Source organism: Pan paniscus, chromosome 18, assembly GCF_029289425.2.
Source record: "Pan paniscus chromosome 18, NHGRI_mPanPan1-v2.0_pri, whole genome shotgun sequence".
In the NCBI taxonomy this organism is placed as follows: Eukaryota; Metazoa; Chordata; class Mammalia; order Primates; family Hominidae; genus Pan; species Pan paniscus.
Genome location: NC_073267.2, coordinates 78,454,338 through 78,471,418, shown reverse-complemented (window position 1 = coordinate 78,471,418; position 17,081 = coordinate 78,454,338). Strand labels below are relative to the sequence as shown.

Genomic DNA, 17,081 nt, shown 5'->3' with positions numbered 1-17,081 from the left:
AGGGACTCTTTGGAAACCCTTCAGGAATATTATTATTATGACTTAAAGTGTCCTAGCTAGGAGGCAGGAAGACGGACAAAATGACCAGTAGTCTCCTGGCCCTAGGACTTTAGAGATTTTGTGCAAATAAACATGATACAGTCTCTGGTCCACATACTTAAAGTCCTTTAACCAGGACTGACTTACCCTGAATGGCAGATAGATATACAAAAGTGTCTTCATGTTCCAAGTTTTCCAAGAATATCTGGAACCACAAAATACAGCAGTGATAAGATTTACAAAGAACAAGGAAGATTTAAGAGGCTCCCTTATCAGCAGCTCAAAGGAGTAAATGCTTCGCTTCTTGTTTTTCTTAGCTAGAAACTGGTCTGACAGAGTTTTGTGGGGGAAATGGCATATATGCTTAAGTCTCATTTTTATAACCATTAAAAAAGTATAGAGACCGGGGGAGATACTTGTATTCTTCCAGCAGTAGTCCTGGAAACCGATGGAAGAACAATCCTCAACATTTTTCCATGACAGCCATGGTGAATAACATTCTCACATATGGCATGACAGACTATGGGGTGTGACACACAAGAGACAAGGTTTGGGGTTATGTGCAATGGATGGCACATTTGCTGCAATTTGATCCTTTTCTCTTGCACTCACAAAGCATATGGAAGTGCAAGTGAGATAGAGATGTTATTATTGAGATAACTTTGAATCTGTTCTAATTTATTTTTGAAAATCTTGTAAATTTCAGCACTTTAATTGATATTAGTAACAAATTACTCTCAAAATATCTTACAATTTAGGAACCTATCAGGGGTATCAACTACAGTGAGTACAGCTTATCTGGAAGATATTACATGATATGTTAGGTTTAGGCCCCAACATGAGAGCCAGAGAAAGGAAGACGGAAGTGTCTGCTCCATATATAATGCTGTGTTCTTCGCTGGCACAGTAATTCTTGACATCAACTTGATGCTGCTGGTCTCTACATGTGAAGTATGTACGGAGAGCCTAAAATTACCCCAGTTAGGAAGACGGCCAGTTTTGAAGGTAGGGAATCTTTTATGGAGTAAGCAAGGGAAGCTTAATTTAGGGTAATGGCCATGGAAATAAAGAGGATAAGATACATTTGAAAGACTTCTTTGAAAAAAGAATTGACAGGACTTGGTGACCAATTATGTACAGCAGAAGAAGGTTTAATTAAGCTAAAAAAAAATTCCAAGATGTTCATTGAATTCACCTTCAAATAGGTGTATAAAAGGATATTTAAGGCCAGGCGCGGTGGCTCACGCCTGTAATCCCAGCACTTTGGGAGGCCGAGGCAGGTGAATCACTTGATGTGAGGAGTTCAACACTAGCTTGGCTAACATGGTGAAACCTCATCTCAACTAAACGTACAAAAATTAGCTGGGTGTGTTGGTGGGCACCTGTAATCCCAGCTACTTGGGAGGCTGAGGCAGAAGAATCACTTGAACCCAGGAGGTGGAAATTGCAGTGAGCTGAGATCGCACCGCTGCACTCCAGCCTGGGCGACGGAGCGAGACCCTGTCTCAAAAAAAACAAAACAAACCAAAACAAAAAACAGCTATTTCACCATGATGAAGGGAGAGAAGAGGGGAGGAGACCCAGTTTTGCCCAACGCCCCACTAAAGATGCCCAGAGAAAACAGGTGGCTTATCTGCGCTGGGTCACAGTGTTGAAGCAGACCTATTTATCACAAAAGGTACTTTCCCATCTCTGGGAATTTGTTCAAGCTATCCCACCCCTCTTTCATCTGCTCAAACTTTACTAGTTTGTTATGGCCATATTAAGGCCTACATCCTCCAGAAGATTTCAACTTTCTCTTTTTCCTGACTGCCCACAGCATTTCTTGCATGCAAAAATTTTGAAGGACGGGTGTGGTGGCTCACGCCTGTAATCCCAGCACTTCGGGAGGCCGAGGCAGGTGGATCACGAGGTCAGGAGATCGAGACCATCCTGGCTAACATGGTGCCCGTCTCTACTAAAAATACAAAAAATTAGCCGGGCGTGGTGGCAGACACCTGTAGTCCCAGGTACTCGGGAGGCTGAGGCAGGAGAATGGTGTGAACCCAGAAAGCGGAGCTTGCAGTGAGCCGAGATTGCACCACTGCACTCCAGCCTGGGGGACAGAGCGAGATTCCATCTCAAAAAAAAAAAAAAAAAAAAAATTGGCACTCAGTTCATATTCATTTGAGGAGTTTAAGTCTTTCCTGTGTCTAAATAAATCTTTCCTGTGTCTAAGTGTTGCCTCCTCACAAAATTCACAAATTTCTGGAGGGTGGTCCAGAACAGCACTTGACACATAGTCCAGGCTCCAAAAATACTTGAGTTGAATGAATGCCCCACCCTGTGCCCATGTGTCTTTACAGTGTGTTCTACTCACCTGGAGAAGCTTCTCTTGCATCTCAAGGGCTTTTGCTTCTCTCTGCTCTATCCAGTGGGAAAGAGTACGCAGGGCAGCAGCCCGTGTTGGAATTTGAGGGTCATAAGCTGACAAAAGAACCTCTTGGAGCTGTTCTGTGGTTACGCTTCCAGATTTCTGACTTGTAGTAGTGCTGGGCTCATTGACTCCTTGAGGAATGACTGGAGCATTTGACTGCAGGCCTGTCTGGGGGGCTGTCTCATGGCTCTGCTGTTGTTCAAGGTGGCTATGAGCTACATCAGTGGGTCTTTCATGACTGGTTTGTTGCTGCTCTTCTATTTTCCCTTCCAGATCTTTTCTGTTCAGTGTACTTTGGGCAGCCATGCTGACGGCCTCAGTGGCAAAGGCTCCATGGGTAGAGATGGTGATGCGGAGATCAACAGCGAGTTCTTGGATGACCGGATCAGGGTATGTGTTGGATACCTTTTCCAACAGAGGCAACAACTGCTTCAGAACAGCAAAATCACTTGACTTCAACTACAAAATGAAATAAAAAATGTCAAACCCAAATTAACATAGCAAATTTCAATATGACCTGAGCACCAGGAAACATATTCTGAGAAAAAAGGGCAGGGATCAAATCTTGCTCATGGTGTAATCAGTGTATTGCCTGGGTCCAGCACTGAATACCATTTGTTGAATAATCATACCTAACATTTATTGAACACTTATCATATACAGGTTCTTTTCTAAGATAAAACACACACACACACATTCATATCCTTGTGATATAATGACTATTATTATCTACATTTTAAACAGGTGGAAACAGAACGGTTAAGTAACATGCCCAAGGTCACAAACTGGAAGATAGTAAGACGTGAACTCAAGAAACTGGGATCAGAGCCCACACTCTCACCCAATACCCTACGCAGTCTCCCTTGAAAAGATAAGGCTGTTCTTAACTACATGATCTAAAGTGGCCAGTCAGTATGCAAGTGCACCATAGATCTGGAAGGGATCACGGAGAAAACGGGAAGAAAGGGATTTCTTCTGGAAAGTGGAAGTGAAAATTATATAACATTTTATTCTCCATGGAAGCTTTGTCTGAATAATGTCATATGCCTTACTACTAAGAAAGGTGCATGAGTGTTACAGCTCTTTTAGAATTTGTCTAGCAGGTTTTCTGGTCTTCACTGGAAAGCACCCCCCTCACCCACTGCCACCCAAAAGGTGTATGTGTGATCAATGAAAAGTAAGAATCATTGGTAATACTTTTCTGTTTGAAAACACTGGAGAAATTATCAGATGAGGCTTCAGGAGACCCTGAAAATTTGAATACCTTAAGGATCTTAAGTCCTTTTTATTGGCCAACATGGCGAAACCCCATCTCTACTAAAAATACAAAAATCAGCTGGGCATGGTGGCATGTGCCTGTAGTCCCAGCTACTCGGGAGGCTGAGGCAGGAGAATCGCTTAAACCTGGGAGGCAGAGGTTGCAGTGAGCTGAGATCACGCCACTGCCCTCCAGCTTGGGCAACAGAGCGAGACTCTGTCTCAAAAAAAAAGAAAAAAAAATCCTTTTTATTTTTATTTTTTTCTTTTCTTTTTGGAAACGGAGTCTCGCTTTGCTGCCTAGGCTGGAGTGCAATGGCGTAATCTCGGCTCACTGCAACCTCCGCCTCCCGGGTTCACGCCATTCTCCTGCCTCAGCCTCCCGAGTAGCTGGGACTACAGGCACACGCCACCATGCCTGGCTAATTTTTTATAGTTTAGTAGAAACGGGGTTTCACCATGTTGGCCAGGCTGGTCTTGAACTCCAGACCTCAGGTGATCCGCCCACCTTGGCCTTCCAAAGTGCTGGAATTACAGGCATGAGCCACTGTGCCCGGCCGAGACATTTTCAAATAATTATACTAGTATTATCATTCTGCTAAACTTCATTCAGTGCCTCTGTTGTATCATGGACTTTTTAAAAGCATCTAAAATGAGAATAATTTACCTACAGTCTATTTGGCCTCTTTTTCATTTCTCCTCTATATAACAATTTCTTCTAAAAAAAAAAACCAGCCAAGACAAATAGATCAATGGGACAGAATAGAAAGGCCAGAAATAGACCCAGATAAATACAGTCAACTGAACTTTGACAAAGGAGCAAAGGCTTTAAATGGAAAAAAAAATACAGTTTCTTTTTTCTTTTTTTTTTTTTTTAATTGGAACAAGTGTCAGTAGAAAAGAAAGACAGTTTTTTCAACAAATGGTGCTGGAACAACTGGCATGCACATGTGAAAAAATGAATCTAGACACAGACCTTGCACCTTGCACAAAAATTAACTTGAAATGGATCATAAACCTAACTGTCAAATACAAAACTATAAAACTCCTACAAGTTAACATAGTAGAAAATTGAGATGACCTCTTAAAAGCAATGACCTTTTAAATACAACAGCAAAGGCATGATCTATGAAAGAAATAGTTAAAAACCTGGACCTTATTAAAATTAAGAATGTCTGCTCTGCAAAAGAAACTGTCAAGAGAATGAGAAGACAAACTACAGAATGAGAGAAAATATTTGTAAAAGACATATCTGAAAAAGGACTAATATCCAAAATATACAAAGAACTCTTAAAACTCAATAAGAAAATGAACAACCTGACTTAAAAATGGGCAAAAGACCTTAACAGATAGGTCTACCAAAGAAGAATACCCTACCAAAGAAGATATACAGATAGCAAATAAGCATAGGAAGACATACTCAATGTCATAAGTCATTAGGGAATTGCAATTTTTTCTTTTTTTTGAGACAGAGTCTTGCTCTATTGCTCAGGCTGGAGTGCAATGGCACAATCTTGGCTCACTGCAACCTCCGCCTCCCAGGTTCAAGCGATTCCCCCACCTCAGCCTCTTGAGTAGCTGGGACTCCAGGTGCGGCCACCATGCCTGGCTAATTTTTGTATTTTTAGTAGAGTCAGGGTTTTGCCATGTTGCCGGGGCTGGCCTCAAACTCCTGACCTCATGTGATCCGCCCACCTCAGCCTCCCAAAATGCTGGGATTACAGGCGTGAGCCACCACACCCGGCTTCCCACCCACCCCTCTTTGCATCCACAGAGTTCTCAATCCTGGGCATGGCAGAAGCACCTTGATCCCTCCCTGATCAAGGGTGTGACCTGGGATCCCTGGCCTCGGGCTGGACAACCAGGTGCCCACAACCTGTATGGGGGTATTTACTCATTGAACATCTAGCCCCTGGGGTTGTCCAGGGAAATGCACTGGGTGGCAGCAGCTATCTGAGGAGTTTGTTTCTGTTTTTTTTTTTGAGACGGAATTTTGCTCTTGTCACCCAGGCTGGAGTGCAATGGCATGATCTCAGCTCACTGCATCCTCCGCCTCCCACGTTCAAGCGATCCTCCTGCCTCAGCCTTTCAAGTAGCTGGGATGACAGGTGCCTGCCACCACACCCGGCTAATTTTTTTATATTTTTAGTAGAGATGGGGTTTTGCCATTTTGGCCAGGCTGGTCTCGAACTCCTGACCTCAGGTGATCTTCCCACCTCAGCCTCCCAAAGTGCTGGGATTACAGGCATGAGCCACCGTGCCCAGCTGAGGAGCCTTTTTTTTTTGAGAGGGAGTTTCACTCTTGTTGCCCAGGCTGGAGTGCAATGGTGTGATCTCGGCTCACTGCAACTTCTGCCTCTTAGGTTCAAGCAATTCTCCTGCCTCAGCCTCCCGAGTAGCTGGTCTGGTCTGGAACTCCTGACCTCAGGTGATCCTCCCGCCTCGGCCTCCCAAAGCAGTGGGATTATAGGCGTGAGCCACTGGCACCTGGCCAAAGCTCTGAAAATCTTTAACGATGTGTATAAATGAGCACAATGAAGACAATTCCAGAAATAGACGGTTTAATCTCAAAAGCAAAAAGAATTAGAGAGAACTAGTCAGCTTAGTTAACTGGAAAGTCATTTTCTTTTTAAGTTGTAAAATTGGAGGCACTGTGGTTTGCAAGTAAGGGCTTTTTTAGCCAGTTTGACCACCTGCATACAAGCAGTTGAAGGATGCCTCTCCACTCTAGGGAAATTCTAATAAAAGACTGGATTACCTAGAGGATAATCAAGTGAAAGCCTGTGAAAACAAGAGGCATGGCTCTCCTTTGCCCCTGATAACACATGACTAACATTCACAACACTCCCATGGGTGTGCCCAGATCTGGAGGTTGCTCACTATGGGTGAGGGCAGTGTTTTTCAACTTTTTGAGCCCATGCCCTTTTGAAAAAACAAAACAAAACAAAACAAAACAAATCATGCCTCCTTCATTAGACATCATCTTTCCTTTCTTCCTTTTATTCTTTCTTCCTTCCATTTATCCATCCATTCAAAAACTGTTAATTAAGTACCTACTGTGGCAGGTTTATTAAATATGGCAGAAAGTAAGACATCTCTAAATGAGGCTGCTTGAAAGCAACAGCAATTAAGAAGGATTGTCTGCTCTTTGGAGTTCTATATAACAGCTTGAAATAATGGGAATTTTCCCAAGCAGTTCTATAGAGCACCCAAATTGGGCTCGGTGAAGAAGAGAAAGGACAGCATTGTAGCACAGGAACTGACTCAACCAATTCGCCTCACCAGCATGCAACAGATTTCAGCGGCTCGTCCCTCTCTCCCCTTCCTCCATTCTGCAATAGACCTCTAGCTTGCTTACCACTACTTCTACCCCAGCCTCTAATCGTTTGCAATGATTCTAATATGTAAGTCAACAGCACCTAAAACACAGTCCATGCTCCTGATAACCTTTCTGCCAAAGAGTCTGAGCAATGGTCTTTGATCAAAAACATGACCTAAGCAGGCCAGGCGCGGTGGCTCACGCCTGTAATCCCGGCGCTTTGGGAGGCAGAAGCGGGCAGATCACCTGAGGTCGGGAGTTCGGGACTAGCCTGACCGACATGGAGAAACCCCATTTCTACTACAAAAAAAAAAAAAATACAAAATGAGCCGGGCGTGGTGGTGCATGACCGTAATCCCAGCTACTTGGGAGGCTGAGGCAGGAGAATCACTTGAACCCAGCGGGCGGAGGTTGCGGTGAGCCGAGATCGTGCCATTGCACCCCAGCCTGGGCAACAAGAGAGAAACTCCATCTCAAAAAAAAAAAAAAAAAAACAAAAAAACATGACCTAAGCAGTGTAGAGTAAGACCAAGCTAAAGCCCCCTTCCCCTTTAGAGAAGAGATGCACCTTTTCTCTCCCAATAACGGGCCCCCACCCCAGTAGAATCTAGATTTAAAGATTTGGAGCCCAGCTTTTAACCAGAAGCTCTGCTGCCTCCCTGGAACAACATGGTTTTGGTTTTCCCTAAAGAAGGTCTGGAATGGTCTGCTCAGCCTCGTGCTTTAGAGACCAATGGACAATACAACATCATGCAGAAACTGCTTCCTGAAGGGACAGGGAGGAGTAACCAATGTATAATACTTTTAGTGGTGACTAACTCTGAAATTTAGAAAATGAGCCTGGAATTACAGTTATCTTGTCAGCAGTCTTTTTTTTTTTTAATTATAAATTTTTGTTTGTTTGTTTTGAGATGGAGTCTTGCTCTGTTGCCAGGCTGGAGTGCAGTGGCGTGGTCTCCGCTCACCGCAACCTCCCCCTCCTGGGTTCAAGCGATTCTCCTGCCTCAGCCTCCCAAGTAGCTGGGATTATAGGCACGTGCCACCAAGCCCGGCTGATTTTTGTATTTTTAGTAGAGATGGGGTTTCACCATGTTTGCCAGGCTGGTCTTGAACTCCTGACCTCGTGATCCACCCGACTTGGCCTCCCGAAGTGCTAGGATTACAGGCATAAGCCACTGCGCCCGGCCTTTTTTTTTTTTTAAATTTTGTTTTTGTTGTTGTTGTCAGCAGTCTTAAATACATGCTTTTTCCAAATTAACTCCTCTTCCCAGACACAATGTTCTAATAATCACTTTGATTACATAAATTAGAAACAAAAAATGTTCAGATGATGTTAGATTCTTTTTTAATAAGCCAAAACGACGAATCCTAGTAAGAAATAGGAAAAAACAGTATATTGTTAGCCTGACAATGATTAACTGAAAACACAATTCAGAACCATGACATTTTTTTCTAATACAAAGAAAGAAAATCCAGCATTACTATAGAAGCCATTTACAAATCCATGATTCAAACAGAAAAAAAGTAGTAGATCTAGGGCAAAGGTATAGGGGGTGACGTGCTTATGTTCACTTAACTAACTGCAAAGTCAGAGGAATGCCGGATGTAATCAGTGAGTCAGGATGGCTCACAGAAAGGCAGGGGCCTGCAAGGTGTAACCTTGATATCAGTCAGGTGAGTCTGTCTTAGAATACAACTAATGTGCACAGCCAGCCCTCCAACAATGGGCTTCTAGAAAGGGAAATGGAGATTTTTGTGATCTATCTTACATTGGGATGTGGTTTGAAATGATAAGTGTGAAGTAAAGAGAAGCCAAAAAAAAAAAAAAAAAAAAAGCGCACTCTCACCTTGTGGAAAAAGACTATTCAAATCAATATTCAACCAAAAAAAAAAATCTATTTGGCCAACTAAATCCAATAAGAATACAACTTAAGAAAAATGATTCCGGCCGAGCGTGGTGGCTCATGCCTGTAATCTTAACACTTTGGGAGGCCAAGGCGGGTAGATCACTTGAGGTCAGGAGTTCGAGACCAGCCTGGCCAACATGGCAAAACCCTGTCTCTACTATAAATACAAAAAATTAGCTGGGCGTGGTGGTGCATGCCTGTAATCCCAGCTACTTGGGAGGCTGAGGCAGGAGAATTGCTTGAACCCAGGAGGTGGAGGCTGCAGTGAGCCGAGATTGTGCCACTGCATTCCAGTCTGGGTGACAGAGTAAGACTCTGTCTGAAAAAAAAAAAAGAAAAGAAAAAAGAAAAATGATTCCATCAGTGAAACTTTCCTTGATAGTTCTTTTTTTTTTTTTTTTGAGACGGAGTCTCGCTCTGTTGCCCAGGCTGGAGTGCAGTGGTGCGATCTCGGCTCACTGCAACCTCCGCCCACTGCAACCTCCGCCTCCCAGGTTCATGCCATTCTCCTGCCTCAGCCTCCCGAGTAGCTGGGACTACAGGCACCCGCCACCTTTTTTTTGTATTTTTAGTAGAGACGGAGTTTCACTGTGTTAGCCAGGATGGTCTCGATCTCCTGACCTCCTGATCCGCCCACCTCGGCCTCCCAAACCTTGACAGTTCTAACAGCAAGGGTATACTATGGCTCTAGAAACTGAACCAAAAGCTTTTTTTTAAAAACAATATGGAAAATATATAATTAGAAGTGCTAAGTAAATCTACAAGAAACGGCCTTCACACTAATAACAGGCCCAGATAAAATTCCCTTTCCTTTTAGACAGGCTAGTGAAAGGTATATTCTAATACATCGAGAATCAGAATCAGATTTGAATCCTCAAGCTCAAAAATCCATTCCCAGAGGGTATCCTACTCATTGCTAAGGGTTATGAGCAGGCTGGCTGCAGGGTAGATTTCATAAGACTCACACTAAGCCTATTCTGCTTTCCTGCAGACTCCTCACCTAACTCGGTATGTAATCAGCCAGTCACACACACATGCATGGTCTAGCCCTTGACTATCTTTTGTCCTTGCAGGCATGCTCTTCCCTTTGGTCTCTACAATTCACTAACACCAGCCTTCCATCAGTGTCTCAAGTATACCAAGCTCTTTGCTGCTTCTAAGCCTTTGTACGTGATGTTTTCCTTACTTGGAAGAGTTTCCTTCAAATCTTAGCTTACGCTTACACTTCCTCAGTGGAAATCTTCCCAGCCTAGGTTAGATGTTATGTGCTCTTGGTACCCGCCACTTCTCTTTTGAGACCCTTCATTCAATTCTAAGTACATTTCTGAACAGTCATTTAGTGTCTGACTTCCTTACTGGACTGCAAGTTTCATGACGGTCTGCCCTGTCCCCTGCTGTATTCCCAGCACCCTAGCTTAGTATGTGTGGCACACAAGTATGCAATATGTAGGTTTTGTTTGTTTGTTTGTTTAATTTTTTTTGAGATGGAGTTTCGCTCTTGTCACCCAGGCTGGAGTGCAATGGCATGATTTCGGCTCACTGCAACCTCCGGCTCCTGGGTTCAAGCAATTTTCCTGCCTCAGCCTCCCGAGTAGCTGGGATTACAGGCACCTGCCACCATGCCCAGCTAATTTTTTTTTAAACATTTTTAGTAGAGACGGGGTTTCACCATGTTGACCAGGCTGGTCTCAAACTCCTGACCTCAGGTGATCCACCAAACTCAGCCTCCCAAAGTGCTGGGATTACAGGCTCAGTGAGCCACCGCACCCGGCCAATATGTAGTGTTTAAAAAAATAAATTTAAAAATTATAAATTAGGTATGTAAAAGACATACACACTTAAAAGTGGCTGGAAGCAAAGCTTTAACATGCTACCTGATAAGGGATGAAGAATGAATCCTGTGCTAAAATGGAGCATTCAAAATAGATGGATCCTATGCAACCAGCAGGTTACTGAGGACTTTCCCCAACAACAGTAGCAGAAACAAGGGCTGAGTTTTGGAGAGTGAGAGCCAGAAAATCTAGTATTCACCTCAGATGCAAAACACCAGGCTAGATGTTCCCAAATTAAGATTGTAACAGGTAGAAAGGACCCTGCCCTTCTGATAGTGAAGTCTATGCAGGTGACAGAGTAGAAATGGTGCAACTTTCTTGTTCTCTACTTTGGAGAGAATTCTCATTAACAAACTAACTTCTTTATCCAGGTTCTCCTATGTACAATATCCATTCTTATTTCTCACAAGGATATGGAAGGAAAACAACTGGTATTTCGCTTCTCCCTTCCCTCCATTCAAGCTTGCCTCATGTCTACAACTCACCTGAACAGCTCCTCCTAGCATGACAGCCACCAGCCCCATGGACATGCTCAGCGTCTGTGATTCCACGGTGCTCTCTGCCTGATGGGCCAGGCTTGCACAGGCTCTCTGCAATGTTGCTGCCACAAAGTCCACCACCTACCCAAAAAAGGGAATTAAGAATCAATGAGGAATGAAAAAAAAAAATCATAATTCTCCTTACATCTTATGTCTACATCCTCATCTTCTTCATCTACATCATGATAGCAAGAACCATCCAGAACAACTGCTACTTACCATGCAGATGTGATGTTCAGTGTTTTTTTTTTTTAAACATTTACCGGTTTATTATAAAGGTTATTACAAAGGACACAGATGAACAGACAGATGGATAGGACAAGCGGGTGGGGGTGTAGCTTCCATGCCCTCTCTGGGCTAGCCCCACTCCCAGCATCTCCACATGTTCAGCAAGCGGGAAGCTCCCAAGTGTTTCACATGTACAATCTCATTTAGTTCTCATATCAACTCTATGAGGTCAGTACTATTATCCTCATTGTGAAATGAAGAATCTGAGACTTTAAAAGGTTGTTTGTTTAAGGCCATACACTTAATAAATGAGAAAGCCTATTCATACTTTTCCAAATGTTTTAATATGCTACTCCAACTTCCTTAACTTTTCATGAATTTTGCCTGAAAATTAAAAAGCAAAATGACTTGTAAATTAACTCAAAATGGATCACGGACTGCAATGCAAAATACAAAATTATAGACTCCTCGAAGATAACATGAAAAATCTAGATGATCTTGGGTATGGTGATGACTTTTCAGATACAACACCAAAGGCACAATCCGTGAAAGAAAGTAATGATAAGCTGGACTTTACTGAAGTTAAAAATTCCTGCTCTGCGAAAGACACTGTCAAGAGAATACAAAGAGAAGCCACAGACTGGGAGAAAATATTCATCCAAAACAGTCTGACAAGAGACTGTTTTCCAAAATTTACAGAGAACTCTTAAAGCTCAATAATAAGAAAACCTGGGTTGAGCACGGTGGCTCACGCCTGTAATCCCAGCACTTTGGGAGGCCGAGGTGGGTAGATCACTTGAGGTTAGGAGTCGAGACCAGCCTGGCCAACATGGTGAACCCTGTCTCTACCAAAAAATTATCTGGGCATGGTGGCACACCTGTGGTCTCAGCTACCTGGGAGGCTGAGGTGGAAGAATCGCTTGAACCAGGAAGTGGAGGTTGCAGTGAGCTGAGATAGCACCACTACACTCCAGCCTGGGCAACGGAGTGAGACCCTATCTCAAAAAAAAAAAAAAAATTGGCCAGGCATAGTGGCAAGTGCCTATAGTCCCAGCTACTCAGGATACTGAGGTGGGAGGACTGCTTGAGCCCAGGAGGTCAAGGCTGCAGCAAGCCATGATGGTGTCACTGCACTCCAGCCTGTGTGACAGAGAGAGATCCTATCTTGAAAAGAAAAGAGCCCAATTAAAAATGAGCAAAAGTCCTGAACCGACATCTCACCAAAGAAAATATACAGATGGCAAAAAAGCATATGAAAAGATGCTCCACATCCTATGTCACTGGAGAACTGGAAATGAAAGCACTGGTGATATACTGTTACACACCTAATAGAATGGCCAAAATCCAGAGAACTGATTTCACCAGGAATGCTGGTGAGGATGGAGATCAACAGGAGCTCTCATTCATTCATTGCTGCTGGGAATGCAAAATGGTACAGCCACTTAGGCAGACAGTTTGGCAGTTTCTTACAAAACTAAACATACTTTCACCATACAATCTAGCCATTGCTTGCCTTGATATTTATCCAAATGAGTTGAAAACTTATGTCCACACAAAAACCTGCACATGGTTGTTTATAGCAGCTCTAGTCATAATTGTTAAAACTTGGAAGTAACCAAGATGTCCTTCAGTAGGTGAATGCATCAATAAACTGTGATACATCCAAACAATGGAAAAACAGCACCAAAAAATGGGCAATCAAGCTGTGAAAAGACATGGAGGAAACTCGAATGCATATTACTAAGGGAAAGAAGCCAAGCTGAAAAGGCCACATGCTGTATGATTTCAACCATATTACATTTTGGAAAAGGCAAAACTATGGAGACAGTAAAAAGATCAAGGGTTGCCGGGGTGAGGAGAGAGGGAGAACAGAACAGGTGGAGCATAGAGGATTTTTAGGGTGGTGAAACTATTCTGTATGATACCATCATGGTAGATACAGGGCATTGCAAATTTGTCCAAATCCATAGGCTGTACAACACCAAGAGTGAGCCCTAGTGTAAACTATGGACGTTGGGTGGTGATGTGTTAATGTAGACTGATCAGCTGCAAAAAATGCATCACTCTGGTGGGAGATGGTGACAATGGAGGAGGCTATGTTGTGTGAGTGCAGGGAGTGTAAGGGAAATCTCTGTCTCTTCTGTTCAATTTTGTTGTGAATCTAAAACTGCTCTAAAAAAAAACTCTTTATAAAAAATGACCTGTTACTTTCTGACTATGTCAGAGGGTCCTGGATCTGCTTCTCAAAAGGAGGTTTCCTCCTCAGGGATTCCTGCCCTGACTCACTCCCGACATTTTGACAGTCTAATTCTAGTAAGTAAAGAATGGAGGGGTAGTGTTCAGTTTCATCTAGAAGTCAGTGTCTTCGAGCCATCTGTGCAAATGATTGACAGTAGTGATCCCCAACCCTTTTGGCACCAGGCACCGGTTTCATGGAAGACAATTTTTCCACACACTGGGGTTGGCAGGGGCGGGAGGGGGAGAGGGGCGGGGAATGGTTTCAGGATGAAACTGTTCCACCTCAGATCATCAGGTGTTAGTCAGATTCTCATAAGGACTGCGCAACCTAGATCCCTTGCATGCACGGTTCACAACAGGGTTCGTGCTCCTATGAGAATCTAATGCTGCTGCTGATCTGACAGGAGGCGGCGCTCAGGTGGTAAAGCTCACTTGGGCGCTGCTCACCTCCAGTTATGCGGCCTGGTTCCTAACAGGCCACAGAACAGTACCAGTCCGTGGCCTGGGGGTTGGAGACCCCTGATCTAGAGTCTTTTTTGAAGTATTAAATATTTGAAAGGATTAAGACTGTTCCTAGACAAGATTTTATATAGCATTTGGCTAACAACTAAGCTTTAAATAGAATTAATTTGGTCGGCATCATTTTCAATGCATTTGGATTAATCACCTTAAGTAAAAACACCTTTGAATAAATGACAGCACACAAATACACATGCATGCACACACACATGCATACTTAGGATTAATGACTCAAAAGAGAGAAATCATTTTAGAAATGGAAAGGCTGAGAAGGTCATAATAAGCCTCCAAATAACATGCAAGCTTGCATGTTTAATTCTCTGGACAAATCACATGCTGTGCTAGAATCTTTATTGCAAGCTTAAAGTCAGGAGAATGGCTTGTTAACACTTGTCTTCTGAAGCAACGCAGGAAACTAGAAAGGTTATTAAAAGTTCCACTTACTGAAATGAACAATGCTGTTTAAGGCAGTTTTCACCACCTCCTCCATCCCTAAGATTTTATTCATACTAGAAGATAAGGACACTAGCGCTTTCTAGAGAAACTAGGTAGAAACTGTTTCTACTATCTTGGGCCAACTATGTTGCCTCCAGGGAGTTTTCTAAAGCACTCCTTAGCTGGGCACAGTGGCTAATGCCTGTAACCTAATACTTTGGGAGGCCAAGGCAGGAGATCACTTTAGGCCAGGAGTTCAAGACTAGCCTGGCAACAAAGTGAGACCCTGTCTCTACAAAAAATTAAAAAATTAGCCAGGCACAGTGGCACACATCTGTAGTCCTGGCTACCCAGGAAGCTGAGGTGGGAGGATTGCATGAGCCAAGGAGTTCAAGTTTGCAGTGAGCTGTGATTTAGCCACTGCACTCCAGCCTGGGCAACAAAGAGTGAGACCCTGTCTCTAACAACAACAAAAAATATATAAAGCATTCCTAAATTACTCAACTAGGACTATTTAGCCTTCCAACCTTTTCTAAATTCCTCTCCACTTTTTTTTTTTTTTTGAGACAGAGTTTAGCTCTGTCGCCCAGGCTGGAGTGCGGTGGGGTGATCTTGGCTCACTGTGACCTCCACCTCCCGGGTTCAAGCAATTCTCCTGCCTCAGCCTCCCGAGTAGCCTCCCAAAGTGCTGGGATAACAAGCATGAGCCACTGCGCCCATCCTCCACTATCTATATGTGTGTGTGTGTGTGTGTGTGTGTGTGTGTAGATATCAAAACAAGTAGTATGATCCTATTACTAAAATAGACACTTTCTATGTTTGTATGTATGTTAAAAAAAAAACAACCCAGGGAACTGTTAACTGTAAAGAGATAGCCAACAATCATTGCCATCTATGAAGTAGGCTTTCCGCCAAACATTCTTTGTGTTAACCCCAAAATCCCCTACCCATTTGGACAGCAGCTCCTCCCCCTACTATACATTTCCTGTGATTTTGGTGGGGCTTCCAGCCACAAGAATAGGCGTGTGACTGAAGCCTGTTCTAAAATTTATATATGTTGTGGAGAGTGGGGACAGACCTTTACTTTTTACTTAAAACTTCTTATAAATGTACATAATTTTAAAAGCCAAATATTCCTGAAAGCTTATAGTGAAAAATAGCAGTGCCCTACATCATTTCTTCCCATATGATTCAGGCTCTACAGAAGCAACCACTTTTAGCTTGGTTTAATAATAAACTGTTTAGTTTGTTAATAACATTAAGTCCAGGCGCGGTGGCTCACGCCTGTAATCCCAGCACTTTGGGAGGCCAAGGCAGGCAGATCACCTGAGGTCGGGAGTTTGAGACCAGCCTGACCAGCATGGAGAAACCCCGTCTCTACTAAAAATACAAAAATTAGCCGGGCGAGGTTGCAGGCACCTGTAATCCCAGCTACTCTGGAGGCTGAGGCAGGAAAATCGCTTGAACCAGGGAGGCAGAGGTTGCGGTAAGCCATTGCACTCCAGCCTGGGCAACAAGAGCGAAACTCTGTCTCAAAAATAATAATAATATTAAACATTCACTATTTACCAAGCACAATTCTGAACACGTTACAGGTATTAACACATTTAATCCTCACAGTAGTCCTATGGGGGTATCTAAACCTGCTGCCAAGACTCTGACACCTGAGTGGAAGGGGTGGAGGCCTCATTGTTGAGGATGCAGACTTCAACTTAACCTCCTATTTTTCAGTTATCCTCCCCCACCCAGTTCAGAGTCCCTTGGGCTCAACATCTCTCAAGAGTAAACCTCCAGTCTTTCGCTGGGAAGTGGAGGTGGTTGTACAAAGAGAAGGAATGAATGAAGGGATTTATTGAATCCTATACAGCCTTTCAAACTGTTTTAAGCTCTAAATTCAACTCCATTTTTAGAGCTTATCTGGTGCTTCCTGTCCGTCCAGGGTTCTGCAGTAAAAAGGAGCCTGCTCCTTTTTTTCTTATTTTTCTTTTCAAAAAAAAATTTAGGCTGGGCACAGTGGCTTACGTCTCTAATCCCAGCACTTTGGGAGGCCAAGGTGGGTGGATCACCTGAGGTCAGGAGTTTGAGACCAGCCTGGCCAACATGGTGAAACCCCATCTCTACTAAAAATACAAAAATTAGCCAGGCATGGTGTCAGGTGCCTATAATCCTAACTACTCGGGAGGCTGAGGCACAAGAATCGCTTGAACCCGGGAGGCAGAGGTTGCAGTAAGCCGAGATTGCGCTGCTGCACTCCAGCCTGGGCGACAGAGTGAGACTCTGTCTCAAAAAAAAAAAAAAAAAAAATTAATAATTTTATTGAGGTATAGTAGTGTGCTTCTTGGCTTCTCCACA

The 17,081-nt window shown here is 43.4% G+C and overlaps 1 protein-coding gene and 1 non-coding gene across 4 annotated transcripts in view; one reads left to right on the top strand and one right to left on the bottom strand.

Moving 5' to 3' along the window:
• The window catches only part of TANGO6 (transport and golgi organization 6 homolog), a 242,128-nt gene that overhangs the window by 155,436 nt on the left and 69,611 nt on the right, over positions 1 to 17,081 (bottom strand). For all 3 annotated transcript variants that reach the window (XR_010110278.1, XM_055100397.2, XM_003814560.5), the window contains exons 12-14: positions 11,256 to 11,390; positions 2,399 to 2,914; positions 187 to 244 (exon numbers count right to left, since the gene is read on the bottom strand). Coding sequence is in view for 2 of the 3 variants with exons in the window: in XM_055100397.2 (XP_054956372.1) it covers positions 187 to 244; positions 2,399 to 2,914; positions 11,256 to 11,390 (709 nt within the window). In the remaining variant the exon portion in view is untranslated. The remainder of the gene's footprint in view (positions 1 to 186; positions 245 to 2,398; positions 2,915 to 11,255; positions 11,391 to 17,081) is intronic.
• Positions 3,525 to 3,588, top strand: LOC112437527 (U7 small nuclear RNA). The gene has a single exon (XR_003026118.1). It is a non-coding gene; the product is annotated as a U7 small nuclear RNA (small nuclear RNA).